General features: G+C 35.0%; 1 protein-coding gene across 2 annotated transcripts; it reads left to right on the forward strand.

Annotated features, from left to right (window-relative positions):
• The first annotated feature begins 3,275 nt into the window (after positions 1-3,275).
• LOC127098276 (serine/threonine-protein kinase CTR1) lies at positions 3,276-22,395 on the forward strand. 2 transcript variants are annotated; one of them, XM_051036819.1, is made up of 17 exons: positions 3,280-3,818; positions 3,949-4,250; positions 4,327-4,468; positions 4,695-4,798; positions 7,206-7,411; positions 8,845-8,940; positions 9,048-9,188; positions 9,319-9,359; positions 12,551-12,619; positions 12,758-12,858; positions 12,957-13,041; positions 13,157-13,255; positions 20,850-20,918; positions 21,024-21,155; positions 21,277-21,371; positions 21,609-21,772; positions 22,123-22,395. In XM_051036819.1, exons 1-16 carry the CDS (start codon positions 3,567-3,569, stop codon positions 21,682-21,684), a joined length of 2,010 nt encoding a protein of 669 aa, XP_050892776.1. In that variant the 5' UTR covers positions 3,280-3,566; the 3' UTR covers positions 21,685-21,772; positions 22,123-22,395. The 2 variants fall into 2 exon arrangements, with proteins under 2 accessions (XP_050892777.1, XP_050892776.1); XM_051036820.1 differs by lacking the exon at positions 22,123-22,395 and having other exon boundaries at positions 3,276-3,818; positions 21,272-21,371; positions 21,609-21,680.
• The last annotated feature ends 1,174 nt before the right edge of the window (positions 22,396-23,569 follow it).

Genomic DNA, 23,569 nt, shown 5'->3' on the forward strand with positions numbered 1-23,569 from the left:
ATATAAACATAAATATGCCAACTTAGCTCATCCTAATCATCATTATCAACATACTCATGAACATCAACAAACAACATATCAAATGCAATGCACACACCCATGCATGACTCAACACGACTCGGTATACCCATTTTGTGACCAACTACAGGATCACCACTCCCGGATTCATCACCATAGAATCCGAGTTCCCCACAAGGAACCAAGCCTCTCAACAAGCCCGGAGTCAACAACATCATTGGAACTCAGTCCGTTCATCACTAGGCATCGGCCTTTCATGAATGCATGCACACCAAGCATGCATCATAATCAACATAGCAACAACAGCATCATATAGTCATATTATCATCATCATTAACACATTCTATCACAAAAGCATATCACATCGTGTCACATAATCAAACACAGTATTAACACACTCTACTAATATCTATACCACTCAAAGCAACGGGAAATGATCCCTCGTATACCTTGCATCAGCTAAGTTACCTCGCTCAGCCTAAACAACAAAAACTGCACAACAACAGTCCAGGAAAGACCACAAGTCTGCCCATACGCGTATTGCCTATGCCCATACGCGTATTGCCCACGCCTGACCAAATCCATACGCGTATTGCCCATGTCCATACGCGTATGCTACGCATATCACATTCCCATACGCGTACCACCAGAGACCAAAACACGTTCAAAACATCATCTTCCTCATCCATACGCGTATTGCCTAGCGCCATACGCGTACCAGCCATCTCATACGCGTATTGCCTAGTGCCATACGCGTATGACCAGAAACCAATTTTCCAGATCTGCAATGGCTCCCTCTGCTACGAGATCTATCCAAATTCATCCCTCCACAGTCCAAATTTCACACAAAATCACTCATATCATCTAATACAATAGTCCCCTATTCGATTTCACAAATCCTAACATCATTGCATATAATTTCTACGAATTCCTTCGATTAAAATCCTAATTTCGTTCATCCAATATTTCACCATTTTCAGCATATTATTGTTTAATAAGGTTCAGACCCCTTACCTCTTTGGATTGAAGGAAGTTTTGAGCAATCTTTGGCCTTTTTCCTCTTTCTTCTCTTTCTCTTCAGCGTTTCCCCTTTCTCTGACTCTGAGGCAAAATACGTGAAAAAAACACTCTGAGTTCTCCCTTTGGCCTCTTATCAAAATTTTCACTTTTACCCTTCCACTCTTCATATTCCATTTATTTATTATTTAATTATTATTAAAATAAATAACACCTATAATAATAATAATAATAATTCCCAATATTATTTAATAATTCCTTTTACCTTCCAATAATCATATTAAATAATATTTAAATTACTCTAACAATATTTGGGGTGTTACACGTTGCGATTTCGAAATTTAAAATCCAATTTAAATTTTAGAAATCGCCTTGAACGCGTAGATTTTGTTGTCCGTCTTCTTATAGGGTGATTCCTTCATGAACTCACTTTAAATTAGCTTAACATATAACTAAATTCATTATTTTAAATTCGGTTTATTTTACCTTGATAAGTGTTGTACATAATTCATCGAATTGCCGTTGTGTGGTTCATTGTGTTGCAATTTCGAAGCTTAAATCCAATTTAACTCTTAGAAATCGCTTAGACGTATAGATTTTGTTGACCAACTTCTTATAGAGTGATTCTTACATGAATTCTCTTTAAGTTAGCTTAACATAACACTAAATCTATTATTTTAAATTCAATTTATTTTACCTTTGTAAATGTTGTATATAACTCATAGAATTATTGCTGTGCGGTTCATTGCGTTGCGGTTCATTGCGTTGCGATTTTGAAGCTTAAATCCATTTTAGCATTCAGAAGTTGCTTAGACGCATAATTTTTGTTGACCAGCTTCTTATAGAGTGATTCATACATTAATTCACTTTAAGTTAGATTAACATATCTCTAAATTCATTATTTTAAACTCCGATTTATTTCTGATCTCTTGTCTTTCTCATGTGTATTTTTACATTGAGTTCCTTGTCTGTTTACCGTTTATTTATCGGGTTTGTATTGTTAATCATTTTATTATATTCTTAGTCGCCAAATCGTACCCCCTTTCCCGTGACATGTAATTATTTTACCGCTTTCCTTTATTTTTATTGTGTTAGTTGATTGTTAACTCAAGATTAAAATCAACCACTTTAATAAAAGAGCAAAAATAACACTTGATCCAACGTCGAGCTCTTTTCCCAAATCAAATTCAAAATTAAATGCAACGCGAGTGTTTGATCCAATGTCAAGTGATATTTTCTTCTGATCATTCAAATTATTTTTGTAAATCAACTTTGAACACTTGATCCAACGTCCGGTCCTTCCTTTTTCAAGCTTTTTATAATAAAAATGAAAGAATTTGATTATGTTTAGACTTTTTCTTTCTCGAATGTTTGGATACAATTGTAGAGCTCCATGTTCGAATATTCATCTTCCATATATATATATATATATATATATATATATATAATATATATATATATATATATATTATATATATATATATAATATATATATATATATATATATATAATTTTATTAATTTAATCCTTAACTAAAATTGAAATATTATCATATTATTGTTTATCATCATGAGTTAATTTTTTTAATTTTATATACTTTTTGAGCTATACAATAAAAATTATTACTTATTATATTTTTATAATTTAATAATTATATTAAAAAAACAGGTATTATGTTAGAAATTTAATTTAAAATTATTCACTAAAAATATTATTTTTTATTACAATAATAATAATTTTTTATGATCAAACAAAAGTAAATAAGATATTAAAATTCACATCTTATGATGCATATTTGTTTGTTAAAAAACATATTAATAATTATAAAAATTGATTAAAGGAAAGGAAAAATTGATGACACAAAAAGTGAGATCAATGACACTTAAACTAGAGTCATTTAAGTCTACATGATTTTTACATACAGATAAGTCATTAAACATTGAAGGTACGAACAATGTTTTTGATGTGTATATTTATTAAATAAATGATCTGAAAACCTTTTTATTATCCAAAAAAACTCTAAAACAATACTCATACCCATATCTATTTATTTAAATAATTAATTATTTGAACTCGTATTCATATCTATATATTTTTAAAGTTTTTACACTATCCATTACGAATATTTTTGTAAATATACATTAAATCAAATTATCATCCCTTCCTCCCTCTCTATATATTCTCTTTCTCTATTTTGATGAGTTGATGTGAAGTTACACAACTAGTAACTGATTATAATGACTAGTATTCCCTAATTACCTTTAAAAATCCCGTCCATTCAATAATTCTGATATTTGAAGGGATAGATTTTGACCATTTGGCAACCATAGAAATTTTTTGATCATGTGGCACCACCATAAATGCCACCAGAAAGATAAAGGAAAAAAAGAAAGCTACTTGTAAATTTGGCAAAAGTGGAAAAAATAGAAGACCAGTAAAGAGAAAGAAGGGAGAAGTGGAAAGAGGAAAGTTAGTTATGCCTAGAACTTTGTGAAGACTGAGAGGTCAACAGAAAATTTAAAAGAAAAAAAATGTACGGCGGCGGTCACCGTGAATCCGAATCTGAGAGCACCAGGATGCACAACGATGAAGATGAAGAAGACGAAGAAGGTTCCTTCAAGAGCTGGGCAAAGCAAACACAAGAAAGTTATCAGCTACAGCTCGCACTCGCGCTTCGCATTTCATCTCACTCATCTTCTCCCTCTCAATCCAATTGCTTGTCGGACTCCGAAACCACCTCTTCCCCTTCCGATTCTCCCCAATCACTTTCACACCGTTTTTGGGTATTTCTCTCACGCGTTTCAAAATTACTTTCGAATCATCCATGTAGTACTTTTAATTGCATTTTTAACTTTTATTAGGTCTTCCTTGTGTTTAATTTTTATTAGGTTTTCTTTGATCTTTCTTGACTAGGTAAATGGTTGTTTGCAATATTCTGACAAAATTCTAGATGGCTTTTACCTAATTCACGGAATGGATGCATATACATGGACTATAAGCACCGATATGCAGAATGTTGGTATGATTCCGTCAATTGAATCACTCATGTCTGTTAAACCATGCGATAATTCGTCAATTGTAGTGGTTGCTATTGACAAATCTAGAGACCCTGCCTTGAGAGAACTTCAAACTGGGGTATTGAGTCTTTCGAGTAACTGGATTACGATCAAAGATGCAACTGATCAGCTTGCAAATCTTGTTTATAATAGAATGGGGTAAATTCACTTGCCTTCAATTTTTTTTAAATGAATAAGTAACATCTTTTTAACAAGCTTTAATTGTTGTCAATAGAGGAGGATCCTCCGATGAAGAAAATTTAGGTACACGCTGGAAGGAATGCTCTGAAATTCTTAAAAGCTGTCTGCAGTCTGTCATTCTTCCTATTGGAAGCTTACCTGTTGGCCTTTGTGTCCATCGAGCATTGCTGTTTAAAGTAATTCATTATCCGATTCATTATTTTTGATTCATATTTCTGGCCACGACTTTTTTTTTTAATTCACTATCGCTGAAATGAGCTTTTGCAAAATGATAGTATCTTGGTGATGATTACCAATTATCTTTTATTATCTTCATTTCATAATAATTTTCCTTTTTTTAGCATACTGCTGAAGTTTGGTTACATCTCATGTGAGAATATCCTATAACAAACTTAATCGCAGGTGTTAGCGGATTTAATCAACCTACCGTGTCGAATTGCTAAGGGCTGCAAGTATTGTAGAAAGGACACAGGTGCTTCTTGTATAGTGCAATTTGGTTCTGACAGGTCAGTCGATTAATTATTGAAACTACATGGAAATTCAAATATGAATATTTTTGAGTTATTTGCGAGTTTGTTGGGGGAGGGGGGCTGTTAAGAATCTTAAGATGATCAGATTTTGAAGATGGGGATTTTAGATTATTTCCGTTAGAAATTGGTGCTTTTGAATTTTGAAGTGATATTCAAGTATGGGTGGGTATATATATTGAGCTTTATCTTTTTTTTTTTTCTGTGGAAAGTTATAAATGTGACAGTTGAGAGGCATAAGTAACCCATAACAAAGGGATACATTTTTCCCAGCGATTGACAAATCTAATATGTTCAGGAAGAAAAATGGTTTAATTTTCATGCCTTACAATGAGACTTCTTTAAACAAAACCTTGGTATCTATAAAGGTTTATAAATTTTAAAATAAAATTGATTTTTGTTCCATACTCTAAGAAAAATCATTTTAAAATTGATTTTCCTCAAATAATCTATTTTCCAATTTGCTCAAAAAATTCTTCATCTTTTCTTTTTCCTCTTGATTGAAATGCGCAAGTTCAGCAAATTTATTCCCTTCACTTGTTGTGCCAACAGCAGCAACAAGAGCCTATCCTCCTTGTCTTGGGAAAATCCTTTTGCGTCCCCATTCCCTATCTCGATTTTGAGTTTTCCATGTAGTTTCCAGCATTTCTCTCTAGTATGGCGAGACTTGTTACAGAAGGTACACCAGATTTCATCACCTTTCTTCTCCATATTTGTTGATTCTCCAATCCTTTTGTCAACACTCTTGGCTGCCCCTTCTCCTTTGTTAAGGTCTGTTACTGTTAGCATGGATGAGTTCTCAAATATTGGAGTGTCTAGCATCAGACTCCTTGCTGCATTTGCAGAACACTTGGTTTTTATGAACCTATAATGGTCAAGTTCCATCCATAATGCCTCGAGCTGATTGGCATATTCAGTGACAGTTCTATTACCTTGTTTTGCTGCCATAGTTTTCACCTTTACTTCATTTACTTGGGCAGCATCTTTGGCCTTGGAGTATGTTTCATTCACAACATCCCAAATCTTCTTTGACGTACTGAGAAACATAAACATGCAGGTGTCACTTATCTCTAGAACCATGTAACTCCACAAACATACCATAATCATGGAGTCTTCCTCATCCCATTTGGTGAAGTTAGGATCCTCCTCCTTAGGTGCAGGATCTGCTAGGTGCTTCACATTTTCTTTTCCTTTCAGAATAGTACGAATGAGTTGAGTTGGGACCATTTAAGATAATTTTTCCCATTCAGTCTGTAGGCAGAATGAATATTCTGCAGTTCTCCAGAGTTTTGAGGCCTGACATCTCCTGTAAATGCCTTTGTGGATTTATCAGAGTTGGTATCAGATCCCTACATTGTAGGTAGGGGTGGGAATAGGCCAGACCGCCCGCCAGAGGCCTATGGCCCGACCTACTTAAAGCTCGGTTCAACCTAGCTCTTTTGATAAAAAGGCCAGGCTCAGGCATTTTAAAAAGCCTTTTAATTTAAATAGGCCGGGCTAAGGCTTATAGAAAAGCCTATTAGTCCTATCCTATCGGGTCGGCCTATTTATGTGTAATCTTATATATTATATTTATTTATAAACTAAGTGTACATGATTAATTTTTGTAAAATCTTGAAAGATATATGAAAATTATTAATAATGATATTTAAAAACAATACTATGGAAAAGAAGAAAAAAAGATGAATTTTTTTAACTAAGTGTAGATAATTAATTTTTTTAAAATCTTGAAAGATATATGAAAATGATAGGCTCTAAATTATTTTATTAGCCTCAAAATTGGATTGGATGTAAAGACTCTACAAAATAGGCTTTTAAACAGGCTAATAGGCCAAATAGACTTTCTAAAAGGCCAAGCCAGGTCAAATAAAGCCAGACTTAAGCCTTAATTTTTTTAATTAGGCCTGACCTATTTAAAGTAAAGCTCGGCTCAGCCCGGCCTATTCCTACCCCTTTGTAGGATCAGAAAAAAAGGTTAAAAAATGTGCTATGAATGCACACAAAATCCCATCAGCAAGGAAGACTGGTGTTTAAGTGTTTAGGTTGCGCTGCAATGGAGGCCGGCGTTTTTAGTTTTCACAGCAGACAGAGGCACCCTGAATGGATGCTCTGATACCATATGAGTAAATTATTTCTCTTATTATAAACATTAAAGTTACATGGAATATATATAAAATTCCAATACTAATTAAGAAAATAGTAATTATGTTGTTCTAATTGCATATCTCTAGAATTAAAGAAATTTTCCTAATCATGTCAATATGTGTACATATAAGAAAGATATTACAAATTCCTTAAATCAATTTCTTTAAATACTGTGAGATTTCCCACACTTATAGTAATCCTTATTAAGAGGTCTAATAGAATCTGGTGTACATCTTTTCAGGGAGTATATGATTGATTTAGTAGGAAGGCCTGGGGAAACATACCAACCTGATTCTTCAGTGAATTCTGCATCTTCGATGTTGATCCCTTCGCCATTATGTCATCCAAGGTTCAAGCCAGTTGAAACAGCTGATTATACAAAAGCAATGGCCCAGTTGTATTTCCTGGACAATCAAGCACTGCATCTTGCATTTGATACCACATCAGGTTGTTTCTTTTGCCTTTCTGGGTGCTTTTTAAAAAATAAAGTAATTGTTGGGTGGAGTTAGAGAGTACTGAGAATAGCGAGGTAACCTTTTATTTGGCTTTTTACTGAAAATAACTATCTCTTTTTTTCCTCTCTTTTTTTCATCACCTGGGCTTTTATAATTATATCTCTGAACTTTCAAATATTGACTGCTGCAGTAAATATTTGGTTTCCAATGAAATGTTAAATGTTACCGAAATGCACAAAAGTGGCAAATCATATGTTACATTACATTATTTGGATATTACTCTGTTATTTGCAACCTCTAGTCCTAATTATAAGAGTTTTTTTGGTTTCATTTATAAGAAAAAATTACAACTTTTATTAGGTACTTCTAGTCACAATTATGAGGATTTTTTTTTTCAAATTTAGATCACTTGTAAACAAAAGTAACTACTTTTGACTTATTTAATGCTATTAATCCCACTATACCCGTCATTTAATTAAAAAACATTTAATAGAAATAGGTGATAAACAAGGACAATTTAGTAAGTTTGTCTTGTGTTTTACAGGAATTTTAGAAAATTAATTGCACTTAACCGTATTTTTTTAATCACCAGCAAAGTAGATATACTTGCTTATAATAGTGACCAGAGATAGTATTTATTACTTAAATGACTTTTGTATTGTCATTTAAAATATTAGTCTTATTAATATTAGTGGATGTTTCACATTTTTCCACGAGGGTGTATTTGGAAAAACAATATAAAGAAGCTACAACAATAAATAAGTCGATCAGTTTTGATTTTTCTTATAATTTCTTATAATTGGGAGCAAAGGTAGTATTATAATGTTAAGTGTTATTGAGTTTGACTTGTATTAGTTGTACTTGAGTTACTTCTCCAAAAAAAGTTGTACTTGAGTTATTTTTTCATCTGTCAATGTAACATGAATTCGGTTTTGTTATTTAAATATATTCTACTTTACTGCAGACAGAAGGAGTGCTGTTTTGTGTTTTATTATTAGTTTATCCCTTTTGTTTTAGGTGTTTTTTTGAGTAAATTTCCCAGTAGAATTTTGTTTCCCAGTAGAATTTTGTTTCCCAGTAGAATTTTGTGGATATTGTTTTGGCTTCATTTTCTGTAATTTTTCCTTGGACCGGGTTTGTTTTGTGCTTTCCTACAAACTTTGTATTGTAATCCTTTGACCGCGTCTCTGCGCACGGACTTTGGTCTTTTTGGTATTGTTATTCTGTTGCTTGATATTCTCTGTTATTCTATATTCGTTGCTTCTGCCATATCAATTTAATGCCGTGCGTGATATTATTCATGCAGAGTAATCCTTAATATGTCATTATTATTTTAGGAAGGTTAATGAGGAATATCTAAAGTTTAACATGGTATCTGTCCCCATAGTTATACACCTCTAAAATTGCCGATTTTCATCATGACAGGAGGTACTATTGATTGTGATGGCAAAATGGATCTACAGCAAACTGAAATGTTTGGTGCAAACTATGCTGGGGGCAACCACCATATAGTTGCTTGGAGTAAGAATGAATTTTCTTTTCTGTCAATAAATTCAAATGCCATGTATTCTCTGTTTTCTGTGATAATAGCACTGGATTCTCCTAAACTGATATGCCATCTCATGTAGGTCCCGGCACAGAGGAACAATTGTCTTTCAATGAAGCAAACCAGTCTGGAGTGAATTATTCAAGTCATGAAGTTGACCTTGAGGAGGAGGATCTGGACATTCCGTGGAGTGAACTTATTTTGAAAGAGAACATTGGGACAGGTACTGCATTTGAAATCTTGTGCAAGATATATTGAGTAAAAAATTTCTGATTCTACTCGAGCAGTCTTTGTGACTTAGAGAAAATCTAATATGAAACAGTAAAGTAAGAGCAACAATGGCTGTTTTTCAGGGTCATTTGGAACTGTCCTTCGTGCGGACTGGCGTGGCTCTGTAAGTATTTATAAGCATATCAGCATTCATGATGTTGCTGCCATTCATTATTTTTCGAAAAATTGAAGAATGCGAATGACTAACTGAGTGTTTTTAGTCTTCCTATCTCCATATTTATTTATACTGAAAGATAAAAAACACAATACAGGAGTAAATTTCACATCCTCCCCTTAGAGAAGTTTGAATTACACATCCCTTCCTGCTTATGTTAAAGTACAAAGTTTCCTCTTTGAGAAGTAAATATATAGAGTAAATTATACTATCCTCTCCTAAGAGATGCTTGAATTACACTTTGCTCCCTTGAGAGTTAAATATGTATTACTTACACTCTAATCAATTTTAACACGAATAGATGACTACCATTTAAAAAATCAATTTCCCTCTGAACACGACACGGACACGGACACGGACACGAGGGTCGCGCTAATGTAAAAAACATAAGACACGGACACGGCTATATATATATTTTTTATATATTAATATAATAATGCAATTTATGAGCATAATTTATAAAGAGTTTAAAATGAAAAGAAAAATTTATGTTTATTTAAACTTGGAACTTTCAATCAACGAAAAAAAGACATAAATTCACCAAAACAAAATGATACAAATCATATCAGTCACTCCACATTGAGAATATCATAGTCACTCCACATTAAGAATATCATAGTCACCCCACATTGAGAAAAACTAGCATCTAAGTCTGACTCATCCAAAGACAAGTCAACAACTTCAAGAAATCCACTGTCATCTAATAAGTCAAACTTATTTCCGGAAGCATCTCACATTTTAGTTTCTTCTTGATGATATTGGGGAGTGCTACTTGATAGAAGTGTAAGGTTACTATGCGAATATACTAAAGCTTTCGCTCGATGTGGTGCCATCTTGTTTCTCTTCAAAGAATGGATAGATGAATATGTGCTCTAATTTGTTTCAACAGAAGTAGTGGAGTAGTGGAATATGAAAAAATAAGGAATTCTAATTGTGTTGTTTTTATAGTGGGAAAGTGGAATATGAAAGATAAAAATCCCTTCTATTTTTTTAAAAATTTTTAAAATTTTTGAATTGTTTTTTTATATTATTTTTATTTATTTATTTAAATTCTGAATTTTTTTGAATTGGGCCGTGTCCTTTATTTGAAATAACGTGTCGTATCCGTGTCCGTTGTGATTCAATATTATATTTTGTTGGACACTTCAAAAACGTGTCAGATACGTGCCGTACGCGTATTTGTGTCGGACACGTGTCCGACACGGCGACACACCGTGTGAATGACGTGTCGGAGCTTCATAGATTTTAAGTAACATTTCTTTTATCGACTTTAATAATTTCTCTAAGATTTTTTATTTTATCTTGTATTCCTTCATAAATTCAAATAGTGTTTAAAACTCTATGTTAATGATACTCTGAATAAAAATTAGAGAAAAAATATGCATTAGAAGTTTGATTATATTAAAATGGACTAAAGTGTTTATCAAGGAAGGAGAGTGTAGATTTTAATACAAGAGGAGAATGAAATGTAAATCATCTTTCAAGGAAGGAGAGTGTAGATTTTAATACAAGAGGAGAATGAAATGTAAATCATCTTTCTAGGAAGGAGAGTATAGTTTTCTCTTTCTTACTTTGTATAAGAGGGAGGGGAGTGTATATTTTACCTTCAGAGGGGAGCGGAGTTTATATTTTACCCTCGAGGGGGGGGGGGGGGGGTTTGTAATTTAAGTATCTCTGGAAGAAAGGAGTGTAATTTAGTCTAAATAATGATCAAATTTTGTTGTGGGGGCATTTGCTCCCATTCATCTATAAATAGATTTGCCACTATCTGCACCAATTCAAATGTTACTGTTAAGAGTCCCACATCGGACAATATAAGGTCTGAACATGTGTTTATAAATGAAGGCAGTCCTCACTCTGCCAACCGGTTTTGTAGGATTGAGTTAGGCCGTAGGGTTGAGTTAGGCCAATCACATGTCTTTACATGGTATCAGAGCCTCGTTTAAGATCCGGTGGGCCACCTACTATGGTTTCCGCTATCGGGCCACCCACCATTTATTTCCATGCTCCAGATGTCCATTCCTGGGTGTGAGGGGGTGTGTTAAGAGTCCCACATTGGACAATATATGGCCTGAACATGTGTTTATAAGTGGGGACAGTCCTCACTCTACCAACCAGTTTTGTAGGGTTGAGTTAGGCTAAACCTCACATTCTTTACGGTTACCTTGGCCATTGCTTGATATTTTTAGACTATATCAAGTAACAACACTTTGTCTTCTTACCTCACTGATAATTTGGGCCACTTTCAACAAGAACACGGTGTTTCTCCCAGGGGATCTCAACACAATGAACACCGAGAAGCCCTCTGTACTGAAGTCAACGGTGCAAACTAGGTGAATAGCATCTTTGGCTTTATTGATGGTGAGAATATCCTAAGAAAGTTCACCGGAGAGAATGAGTATTTAACTAATAGATTTGAGAACAGACATTTCTACATAATGCACGGGCATTAAAAAAATATAAGAGGAAGAGAAAACAGGGATTGAGATGGAAAGATGATAAAGTATGGGATTTGACCATCTATAACAAAAGAAGAAAAACAATCAATTTATTAACATGCTGTAGAAACTGCAACAATTTGAAAAGTTTTAGAGACTTTCTTGAGACAAAAGAGCCTGGGCAACTTGAAGTAAGTGTCTGATTTTTCTTTCAGTTTCCATATTTTGTTGAGAAGTGATGATACAAGGTGTTTCATGAATGATGCTGATACGTTTGCATGGATGTGTAAAGCAATGTAGCATGAGAGTAATCTCGACAGTGTATACAAGTGAACAAGTAAAAAAATGAGATGCAAACCCTTTTATTGACTCTAGGTGGTTAAGTTTCTTGATGGTGTTTACTGTTTAGAAAACTAAAAAGAAGCACTATTTTAAACAAAAGAGGTCTCCAAAATGTGATACGACTTCAAGGTATTTAGGGGACGATGTCCAAGATGATCATGTAGATGAAGAAAGCAAAAGTAAAGAAAGCAGAGGAGTGTTCGCTCTTGAACTGTTGACTCCAAAAGCGAAGAAAGGACAACTCACCATTGTGACAATTATTATTCTATTTTAAATGTTTTTATGCTGTCCTTTCTGCATTGGCTGGGGTTATATAGGCTACAATACAATAACCAAATACTAACCGTGTTCCCCATTCAGGACGTTGCTGTGAAGATACTTAAGGTACAAGGTTTTGATTCTGAACGATTTGAAGAGTTTCTAAAGGAGGTATTCATTATGATTTTTATTCGAATTCTTAGTTTTTTTTTTCAGATTAAGTCCAGGGAACGGTTTCATTTTATATTTTCACATATTCATTTTTTTGTCCCCGTTGATTTTACTTCAGTATCCCAGTTTATTTCATAGGTCACACTCATGAAGCGCCTGCGTCATCCAAACATTGTACTTCTAATGGGTGCCGTAATCCAACCTCCGAAGTTATCAATTGTAACAGAATATTTATCAAGGTGCAATAATTTCCCGACACAATCATCCCTTTTTGTGGTTGGAGGTGATTTTAGGCTTAATGTTTTATTCTTAAGCAAATAATCTCCTTGAATTGCAGAGGAAGCTTGTATGAACTTCTGCAGATGCCAAGTGTTGGATCCTCAATAAGTGAGAAGCGCCGTTTAAGTATGGCATATGACGTGGTATGTCTTCATTGATCACTACTGCTAGTCTTACAATTTCCATGACTTTTTTTTTTGTCATCAGACAGAAAATACCACTTTCACCAAGACTTTGAGATTTGATATGTTTGTCTAGGCAAGTGGAATGAATTATCTTCATCAAATGAAACCTCCCATTGTTCATAGAGATTTGAAGTCTCCAAATCTTTTGGTTGATGATTCATATACTGTTAAGGTAACTAATATAAAATTAAAAATGTTGGATAATCTTATGTGTCCATTTTCTGAATATTATTAATTAAACTCATTGTAAAGAGGTCGTTTACACTTATGTAGATTTATGCCTATTTATTATGCTAATAACTACTTGCCTACAGTAGAGCTAGATTCCTGGAAGCAAAATTGTCTTTAAAAAAGGAAATGAGGGAAATAAATTGTGCACATAAATAATTTGTCCTAGAACTAAGTCTTTGAACTGGATCAAGCAATTACATTCTCTATTTCTTGCTCCTCCATGACCGAATTTCCACCTAGGAAACATACAGCAACATGATGTTTCCTTCCTATAAGTATTTGAGCCTACAAAATGAGCATTTGTGTTCAATTCCATGGATAGATCTCCGCCCTTCCTAATTGTAGTCCTCTTCCAAACATGGTTTTAAAAATATTGTGGAACAGGATCTAGGCCTGCAATGGCCTTTGGGTGGTCCATGAAATGGCATACAAAGAATTTACTTAATGAGTACACCTGTATAGCCTTACACCCAAACTTTCCTATTTTGTTGAGAAGGTTCAAGATTTTCAAAATTAATAGGAAAAATAGAATTGTATTATTTCAATAGATTAGAGAGTTCACTTCTTAAATAGGAGAATGGCACTTACTTTTTCCTTAAGAAAAAGAGCTGAATTGGCAATCCCAGGCTTCTTCTCAGTAGTTAAGTACCTCTGGAAAAGTCACACAAATAGAAGGCAAAGGACACGTTTCCTTTGATAAGTGTAGATACCTTGCTTTGAAGGATACATTAATCGCAAGGAAGTATTTTAGGGCCTATTTGGTTTATGTTCTCATTTACTGTTTTGACTTTTCATGATAAAAATACCACATTGTTTTCATTTTATTCCCAGTTTTCAAAATTTGCATAAGAAACCATGAAAGCAACTACTTCCTCTGCCCCTTATTATAAACCCCCCTAAAAATTTCACATGTCTTAAGAAAAATGGTTATTACAATAAATTTGTAAAAAAAGTGTGAATTTTAATAACTACCCCTACAATTAATGATATAATAGGAAAGAGAAGACAATTGTGTTTCCCAATTGTAAAGTGTAGAAATATCTTGTATATTTCCTTATATTTTATGAGAATTACATATGCTGTATTTATAGACTGCATAAGGCAGAATTTGAAAGAAAAATTTGACCTAAGAATCAGGGGAATTAGTTTCCCATGAATGCTAATTCTAATTACAGAAAAGAAAAGAACAGGAAATAATAGCTAATTAATTACATTAATCCTAATCCTAAATGAGCTGTACAAACAGAATCATTTGATTCTGTATTGATTATTCCATACTCCCCCTCAATCTGGGTGGTAGATGTCTATCATACCCAGATTGGATCTGATATTCTCGTATATGTTTCTTGGAAGGGCTTTTGTTAGAATGTCTGCAGTTTGCTGGCATGATGGAATATGATTAACACTTATAATTTCATGATCAATTTTCTCCTTGATGAAGTGTCGGTCTATCTCCACATGCTTTGTTCTATCATGCTGTACCGGGTTCTTAGCAATGCTAATAGCAGCCTTGTTATCACATAATATCTTCATGGGGTGATTGGTAGGAATTTTGATCTCATCTAGCATTCGCTTAAGCCAAATTCCTTCACAAATACCTTGTGACATAGATCTGAATTCTGCTTCTGCGCTACTCCTAGCCACAACAGATTGTTTCTTGCTTCTCCAAGTTACCATATTACCCCATACAAATGTGCAGTAGCCTGTAGTTGATTTCCTGTCAGATAAACATCCGGCCCAATCAGAATCGGTGTAGACTTCAATACCTCTGTTTGAGTTCTTTTGAAAATAAAGTCCTCGGCCTGGCGTACCTTTCAGGTACTGGAGAATTCTGTTCACATTTCTCATGTCAGTTTCAGTTGGATTTGACATATAACGACTAGCCATGCTTACAGCAAAACCAATGTCTGGTCTGGTGTGAGTTAGATAGATTAGTTTTCCGACTAGACTTTGATATCTATCTTTATTAGCTGGTACATTCTCATCTTCACTCCTTTTTACTTGTTCTATGGGAGTATTGGCAGCTTTGCATCCAAGCATACCTGTTTCTTGAAGTAGATCCAGAGTGTACTTCCTTTGAGAAACTGAAATACCATTCTTTGTTCGTGCAATTTCCATCCCCAGAAAATACTTGAGTTGTCCCAAGTCTTTGACTTCAAATTCTTTTGCTAGAAGTTTCTTTAACTGGTTGACTTGTTCATCATCGTCTCCCGTAATTACAATATCATCAACATAGACAATAAACAAAGCTATCTTCCCATCCAAAGAGTGCTTGACAAACATGGTATGGTCTGTTTGACATTGAACAAAACCATCTTGCTTGACAACTTTTGTTAGTCTATCAAACCATGCCCTTGGTGATTGTTTGAGGCCATATAGAGATTTGCGAAGTCGACACACCATGTTGGCGGTTCCAGGTGATTCAAGTCCCGGAGGAATTTGCATATATACCTCTTCTTCTAACTCTCCATTTAGAAATGCATTCTTTATGTCTAGTTGGTGTAGGGGCCAATCTAGATTTGCTGCCAAAGATAGTAGAACCCGGACAGAATTGAGCTTCGCAACAGGTGCAAAAGTCTCCTCATAATCCACCCCATATGATTGTGTGAACCCCTTTGCAACCAACCGAGCTTTGTACCTGTTTATACTCCCATCAGCATTGTGTTTAATTGAAAATATCCACTTGCATCCTACTGCTTTCTTCCCTTCTGGTATAGCAGTGATCTCCCATGTGCCATTTCTTACAAGTGCTTGAACTTCTTCTGTTACAGCTGCTGCCCATTCAGGTTTCTGCAATGCTTCTTGAATATTATTTGGAATTTCTATGTTGTCAACAGCTGCTACAAAGGACCTGTAACTTTGTGATAGTTTTCCATAGGAGATATATTTTTCGATAGGGTGTTTAGTGCAAGTTCTAACCCCTTTTCTCACAACAATAGGAATATCAATATCTATTGTATCAACATGTTCAGAGTTAGGAAGAATATTACCTGTGGGAACTTCATTTTCTAGAGTCTGGTTTGACTCATGGCCTTGCATTGGAGCTTTGCTTGACTCTACCTCCTTCCTTCTATAACAAAAACCCTTCCACTTGCCTGTTTTTGGATCATAATCCTGTTGAGATGTGGTTGAAACTATAATTGGTTCTGTTTCCGTCACAACTTTTGTTGTCCTTTCACTCGGCTGAATGTTTGAGGTCTGGTCTGGTAATTTTCCAGCTGGTTTAGGCATAGGTTCGGCTGATTGAGTGTTGCCGGTTTGGTTTGGTAAGATTTTGTCATGTTCGGTTAGTTCAAGAGGCAAAAGTTGGTATTCTGAATTTTCTATATGCTCCCCCTGAATACCAATTTTGGTGTAATAAGGTTGATTTTCAAAGAAGGTTACATCCATAGTGTGGTAAAAATTTTTGGTATGGGGAGAGTAACACCTATATCCCTTTTGGTGAGGAGAGTAGCCAAGAAAAATGCATTTGATGGATTTTGGGTCTAATTTGCTTCGGTGAGGGTTGAGGTTATGGACAAAAGTTGAGCATCCAAATATTTTTAATGGAATAGAGGAAAAGATTTTGCTGGTTGGGAATAGGTTTTGAAGTGTGGAGAGTGGGGTCTTAAAGTTAAGGATACGGGAGGGTGTTCGATTTATAAGGTGAGTTGCTGAAAGGACAGCTTCTCCCCAAAAGTGTTGTGGGACATTTGTGGCTAACATGATTGATCTAGTCACTTCCAAAAGGTGTCTATTCTTCCTTTCCGCAACTCCATTTTGTTGGGGAGTGTCCACACACGAGCTTTGGTGAACAATTCCAACCTTTTGAAGGTAGGAATTTAGAGCAAGATTGTAATACTCACGGCCATTGTCAGTTCTAAGTATCTGAATATTGCTTTGGAATTGTGTTTGTACCATCTTACGATAAATTTCAAATATTCTCCCTACTTCTGATTTTTCCTTCATTAGAAACACCCAGGTAACACGTGTGTGATCATCAATAAAGGTGACAAACCATCTTGAGCCTGTAATGTTGTGGACTCGTGATGGTCCCCATACATCACTATGAATTAATGAAAAAGGTTTTGAGGGTTTATAAGATTGGGGTGAGTAATGGTTTCGGGTATGTTTAGACAATTGGCAAATTTCACACTGAAAATGTTCCTTGTTTTTATTGAATAAAGAGGGAAACATTTTTTTCAAGTATATGACATTTGGGTGGCCTAATCTATAGTGCCACATCATTACAGGATTATTATCACTTGAAACTGCAGCTGCAACATGACAATTATTCTTGAGTTTTTCTTCTGGTTTTTCCACTTGAAGGAGGTAGAGTCCAACACACTCTTCAGCATTGCCAATCGTCTTCCCCGACTCCAAAGTCTGAAATTCACACAAGTTAGAGAAGAATTTAGTAACACATTTCAAATCTCTTGTAATCTTGCTAATAGACAGCAAGTTACAATCCAGTTTAGGCACATACAAAACAGAGTCAAGTGTAATATTTGGTGAAATGATAATTGATCCTTTACCCATGACCTTAGAATGTGTACCATCAGCTATTCGAACATTATAGTTATAGGGACATGGAGAATAACTACTAAACAAAGTAAAATCTCCAGTCATGTGATCTGAAGCCCCTGAGTCAACAATCCATGATTTTATTTTTTCCTTACTAGTGTTTAGAGCATGTAAGTAATTACCTCTTTGAGCCACTACAGCAGTACCACCTTTTTCTGCAGTTAACATGGTTTGGTGAAGGAGTTTTTGAAGAGCCTCCATTTGTTCTTTGCTAAAAAGAGATGAGTTAGAGTATACCTCAGCTTCTTGATTGTTAAATGCCGTGTTACCTCTTCCCTCCTTGCCTTTGAAAAATTTGGTCTCGGAAGGTTTTCCATGTATGATCCAACATGTTTCCTTTGTGTGGCCTGGTCTCTTGCAGTGTTCACACCAGGGGCGGGTTTTCTTTTGTGGTGGCCGAGGCTGATTCCCTCTTGCTGCCATTGCAGAGCTCTCGCTGTACGGAACTGAACTAGGTGTTCCCAACATGATTTTCTTCCTGCTTTCTTCCCTTCTCACTTCTGAAAAGGCTTCTCGAATTTTGAGAAGTGGTTTGGTTCCAAGGATCCTTCCACGAACTTCATCTAGGTCCTTGTTTAGCCCCAATAGGAACTTGTAAATCCTATCTTTTTCCACCAGCTCCTTATATTTCTTTTGATCTTCTGTGCAACACCATGTAACCTCTTCATATATGTCGAGTTGCTGCCAATGTTTGTTAAGTATATTAAAATACTCAGTAACAGAAGATTCTCCCTGTCGAAGGTCATGAAGAATGCTTTTAATCTCAAATATGACAGATGTATTGTCAACATTTGAGTATGTTTCCTTCACTGCATCCCATATCTCTTTTGCAGTGTCATAGAACATGAAATTTTCACCAATTTCGTTTGTCATGGTATTGAGCAGCCATGACATTACTTGGCTGTTCTCAAGTTTCCATTTCTGAAAGTTTTTGTCTCCTTTTTCCGGACATTTAGAATCCCCCGTTGTGTAGCCTTCCCTTCCTTTTCCTTCGAGGAAGATCTTGACTGACCTTACCCATTGGGTATAGTTTTGACCATTTAATTTATGGCCTGTGATGAGGTGAGTGAGCCCTTCGTGTGAACTGGTCGGAAATGATCCAGTCTCCACTTTGAGCGATTCATCAGATTTGGGATCCTCCATAGTTTGGCGGCGCTAGGTTAGGGATGGTTCAGATCGTGCTCTGATACCATGTAGAAATATCTTGTATATTTCCTTATATTTTATGAGAATTACATATGCTGTATTTATAGACTGCATAAGGCAGAATTTGAAAGAAAAATCTGACCTAAGAATCAGGGGAATTAATTTCCCATGAATGCTAATTCTAATTACAGAAAAGAAAAGAACAGGAAATAATAGCTAATTAATTACATTAATCCTAATCCTAAGTGAGCTGTACAAACAGAATCATTTGATTCTGTATTGATTATTCCATATAAAGTTAATAGGGGTATTGTTGGGAAGTCATTATAATACATGAAAGTTTGTAAATAGTTTTATGAAAAAGACTATATTTATAGAAAGTGGGTCTTATAATTAGGGACAAAGGGAGTATTTAATATTTCAGGTACAAATCTTTAAAAAGGTAACAAAGTGACATTTTTTTTTTGTAATTAAAAGTTAAAACACAAATGAAATAGGTCTTTAACTTTCCAAGATCCTTCAATGCTAACATTGCTACTAACCTATGTAGCACCAACACCTTTGAAAAATGCCGTGTCCGTGTCGGACACCGACACTTGTGATTACCTTTAGTTTATTCATTTTTCAAATTATTACCGCCGTTGCCTTGTCGGTGTCGGTGTCATGTTTGGTGTCGGTGTCATGTTCCAAGATCCTTTATGATTTGCTTCTTCGTCGGTGCTTGATGGTAATGATGCTATCAATATGCACATGGAGTGGAAGTCTAAAGTAGAAAGGATACGTCGCTTCAACTGTATCCTAGGAACATCATTTTCTTTAGTATAAAAAAAGGAACATCATTTTCTTCGTGAATCTTTCAAACTAGGTATATGGAGACTGCTTCAATTTGTATAAAACCTTTTTTATTAACTCAACACACCCCATCACACCAAGGACCTGACATCTAAAGTGTAGACAGACTATTGCGGGTGGAATAACCAAGATCTCAACATGTATATCCATGTGCACCCAATAGCCTTTTATTTCCTAGTCTCTCAATACATGATAGTTAAAATTGTAATCATAATCGTGAGATTGCTTGATTATGACTTTTGCCCCACAGCAATCTTGGCCTTGTCCAAAAACATGATTTGGTGAGGTTGTATTGAGGTCTGGTGTTTACGTTTAGAATTAGTGGAATTGAACTGCTGAGATTCCATGTTGACTAGAGATATTGCTGAAGTAGTCTTTATAAGACTTGAACAATCCTCACCTCTAGAGCTAGTTTTTTTCCGGATTGAATTAGACTTCAAGCCCAAACTCCAAGTGAAACAATCCTATATGAAGCCTAAAACACTTGTCTTTTATAGAGGACAAACTCAACAACTCACAAATTTGATAACCTCTTGGAGCCCTTTTTTGACTTCTGCTTCCAAATGCAATGCCTTTCAACTTGTTCCTTCTTGTTCTACCTGTTGGCTTTGAATAGCTGACACAACTCTACAGTTGCAATGAATTTCTCATTTAATAAACATCACTTCTTCTAGCCAGGGAAAACTCTACAGTAAGCCGTTACTTACATGTTATGAAGCTATCATCAATTTTAGTCTGGGATATGGTTTTCAAGGAACGTCAATACTGAGGTGACTCACCCAAATCAATAACTAAATTTGCTAAATGCAAGGCAACCCCACTAAAATTAGCGTATAAGAAAGACAACCTGAACTGTGATACAAACAAAAAGCTTTTGCCTAGGAGAGCTATTCATTGTACAATCACCTTGCATACATTTATGGATCTATAGATTATGGTGTATCAACATTCATTTGTTTATGATATTTACTCAGGTATGTGACTTTGGCCTTTCACGTACAAAGGCAAATACATATCTTTCATCTAAAACAGCTGCTGGAACTGTAAGTTCTACTCCTCAACTGAAAAACTTTTTTTTGTTATAATTTTTTTCGTTATAATTTTTTTCTTTTTTAAAGTAATCCTGATGGTTTCACATTCTAAACCAGCCTGAATGGATGGCACCAGAAGTCATCCGAGGTGAACAATCAAATGAAAAATGTGATGTATTCAGTTTTGGTGTAATCTTGTGGGAACTGGTGACCCTTCAACAACCATGGAGGCAGTTAAATCCTTCACAGGTTATTTGCCTTGTCATGACACTTTGGGCTGTAAGCTAATCTATAAATACCACGCAGAAGAAAAGATATTGTTCGTCTCTTTGAACTCTGATTTTGGAGAAAGCTCTCTTTATTAGTGTAGGTTGTTGCAGCTGTTGGTTTTATGGACAAAAGGCTAGAAATTCCGAGGCATGTGAATCCTCAAGTGGCTGCCTTGATTGAGCTCTGTTGGTCTGCGTAAGTAAATTAAATAATTAATTTAATTATTTTGGTTTTTAGTAGAAGAAGTTTTAAGCTTTGTTGTGCCTGTCTCATCTTACATTCAAGGTAGGATTAAAATTCCACCACTAGTTAATGCAGTGTGCTCCTACCACTTAAGTCAGCCATTGACCAACTAATTTATAATTTGTTGTCTGCATTTTTTGTAATACCTTGCCATATGGTTGAATCTGAAAGAATAGTTTCTCGCTGTAGGGATCCAAGGAGGCGGCCTTCTTTCTCCTACATTATGAAATGTTTGCTGCAAATAATTGCCGACGCTAAAGTGTGAATTAGTTCCTGCAGATTAACATCTACCACTATACGAATGATAAATAGCAACATTGAACAATATTATACTTGGATTACAGTTTATTCAGGTGCGTTTTAATTTTAATTTATTTAAGTGCAGCATTTTCTATTTTTGCTTGATGCAGTACTCATAATTTCAAAATTAGAATCATTTGTGAGCATAGTTCGCAAACAAAACCCGGTGTAATTATATTCCTAAGCCAACCAATAAATAACTTTCCAAGATGTCAAAAAAGAAAAATTTCCAAATAAGTACCCCAACTAACAATGAAAGTCCCTTACTGATATACTAAAGTTCTACTAAAAAGCACCACCATTTTGCATCAGGTTTTTGGTAAAAATGTGATTCTATACATACCTTCAATTGACGATTAAGCTTTATAGTCTATATATTGTTGATTTTATGTTTGGTTTACAGGATCTCGCTGAACAGCTGAATTATGCTGGTGATTTAGAGAGCGGCTTTTAACGTTATATTACATGATATACAATATCATTACTCACAATTTCATATTCTATCTTTTTATTTGCTTTGGCTGTATATATTAAATTTCATATTTCACTTTGAGATTCTGATGTATGTTGGTAATTTTTTTTATCATTCTTTTTTATAATGCTCAACATTGTCATTACAATGGGAAGATAAATGTGTAGCAAATAGCTCAATAATATTTTGAATATTTATTGTCAATTGTCCCCTCTCCCAATAATCTGCACCCCCTATCATTTCTCAACTCAACTCAATATTTGATTGGTTAAATGATGTATCAACAAGAACCAAATAAGTAATAATAGGCACAAACTGAATAGGTATTTAGAAAATGTTTTATATCATTTTCATATGTTGCCAGGTTTGGAGGGAGGGGGATGTGAGAGAGAAAGAGACAATGGCTTACGAAACAATCAATAATCACTTCAAGACCTTTAACTCATCTGCTCCTCAAGTTCACTACCAAAGCTGCATGTAATAAAACGTATTAGAACAAGACATTTGAGTAGTGAAATTATTGATAATCATCGATAAAGCTTCAATTTCATTAGTGATCAATTAATTACCTCTTTTTATTTAGACCTGTCATGATTTGTCTTGAACAATTACATGATTCCCTCTAGGATCCACATTCAATAGAGTGATCATAAGTCTTTTGATCACTTGATTGAATTGAGACCTTTATACTTGCATCGCATCTGATCTATCAAGTCACATTCAAGTCAAGACTCCACATTCAAGACTCTGAAGACAGAAGGATATCAAGATCACGATCATGTTGAGATTCATCCATTCAAGCACATTGCCTCATCCTTTTCCAAACAAACAAAAAGACTCTTCTCTTTCAAGCACTTGTTAGTTATGATGTGAATTGTGTGCCACGAGCCTTAAGCAATGGAGAAGGAATAAGAGGGAGTATTCATATCCTTATTCTGAATATCTTTGGATACGAGATGCTTGACCCAATTATTTGGAGTATTCACCTTCATTCATAGACTTTAGTGCAATTTAAATCAAATAACTTTTAAACTTTCTCCCCTACAGACAACACTCTATCAATTAAACATCCACAATATCTTCTCCTTGGACCGTACACAATATTCGTTTGATACCTATACACTCTTGAGCTTAATCACCACTCTTGGTTAATCATCTCCTATATGGGTTAACCATCTTCTCATGGTTAAAATACCCGTCTCTAAACCATACCCCTCCTCTCGTTGGGTTAATCACCTTTTTATGGTTAAAACCTTTCTCTTGCATGTTTGCCTTGTCGGACCCAGTGCTTAGACAATTCCCTCATTCTCATGCATGTTTTCCTTGTTAGACCCAGTGCTTAGACAAATCTTATTCATGCATATTGCCTTGTCAGATC

This window comes from Lathyrus oleraceus, chromosome 6 (genome assembly GCF_024323335.1).
Source record: "Lathyrus oleraceus cultivar Zhongwan6 chromosome 6, CAAS_Psat_ZW6_1.0, whole genome shotgun sequence".
Classification (NCBI taxonomy): Eukaryota; Viridiplantae; Streptophyta; class Magnoliopsida; order Fabales; family Fabaceae; genus Lathyrus; species Lathyrus oleraceus.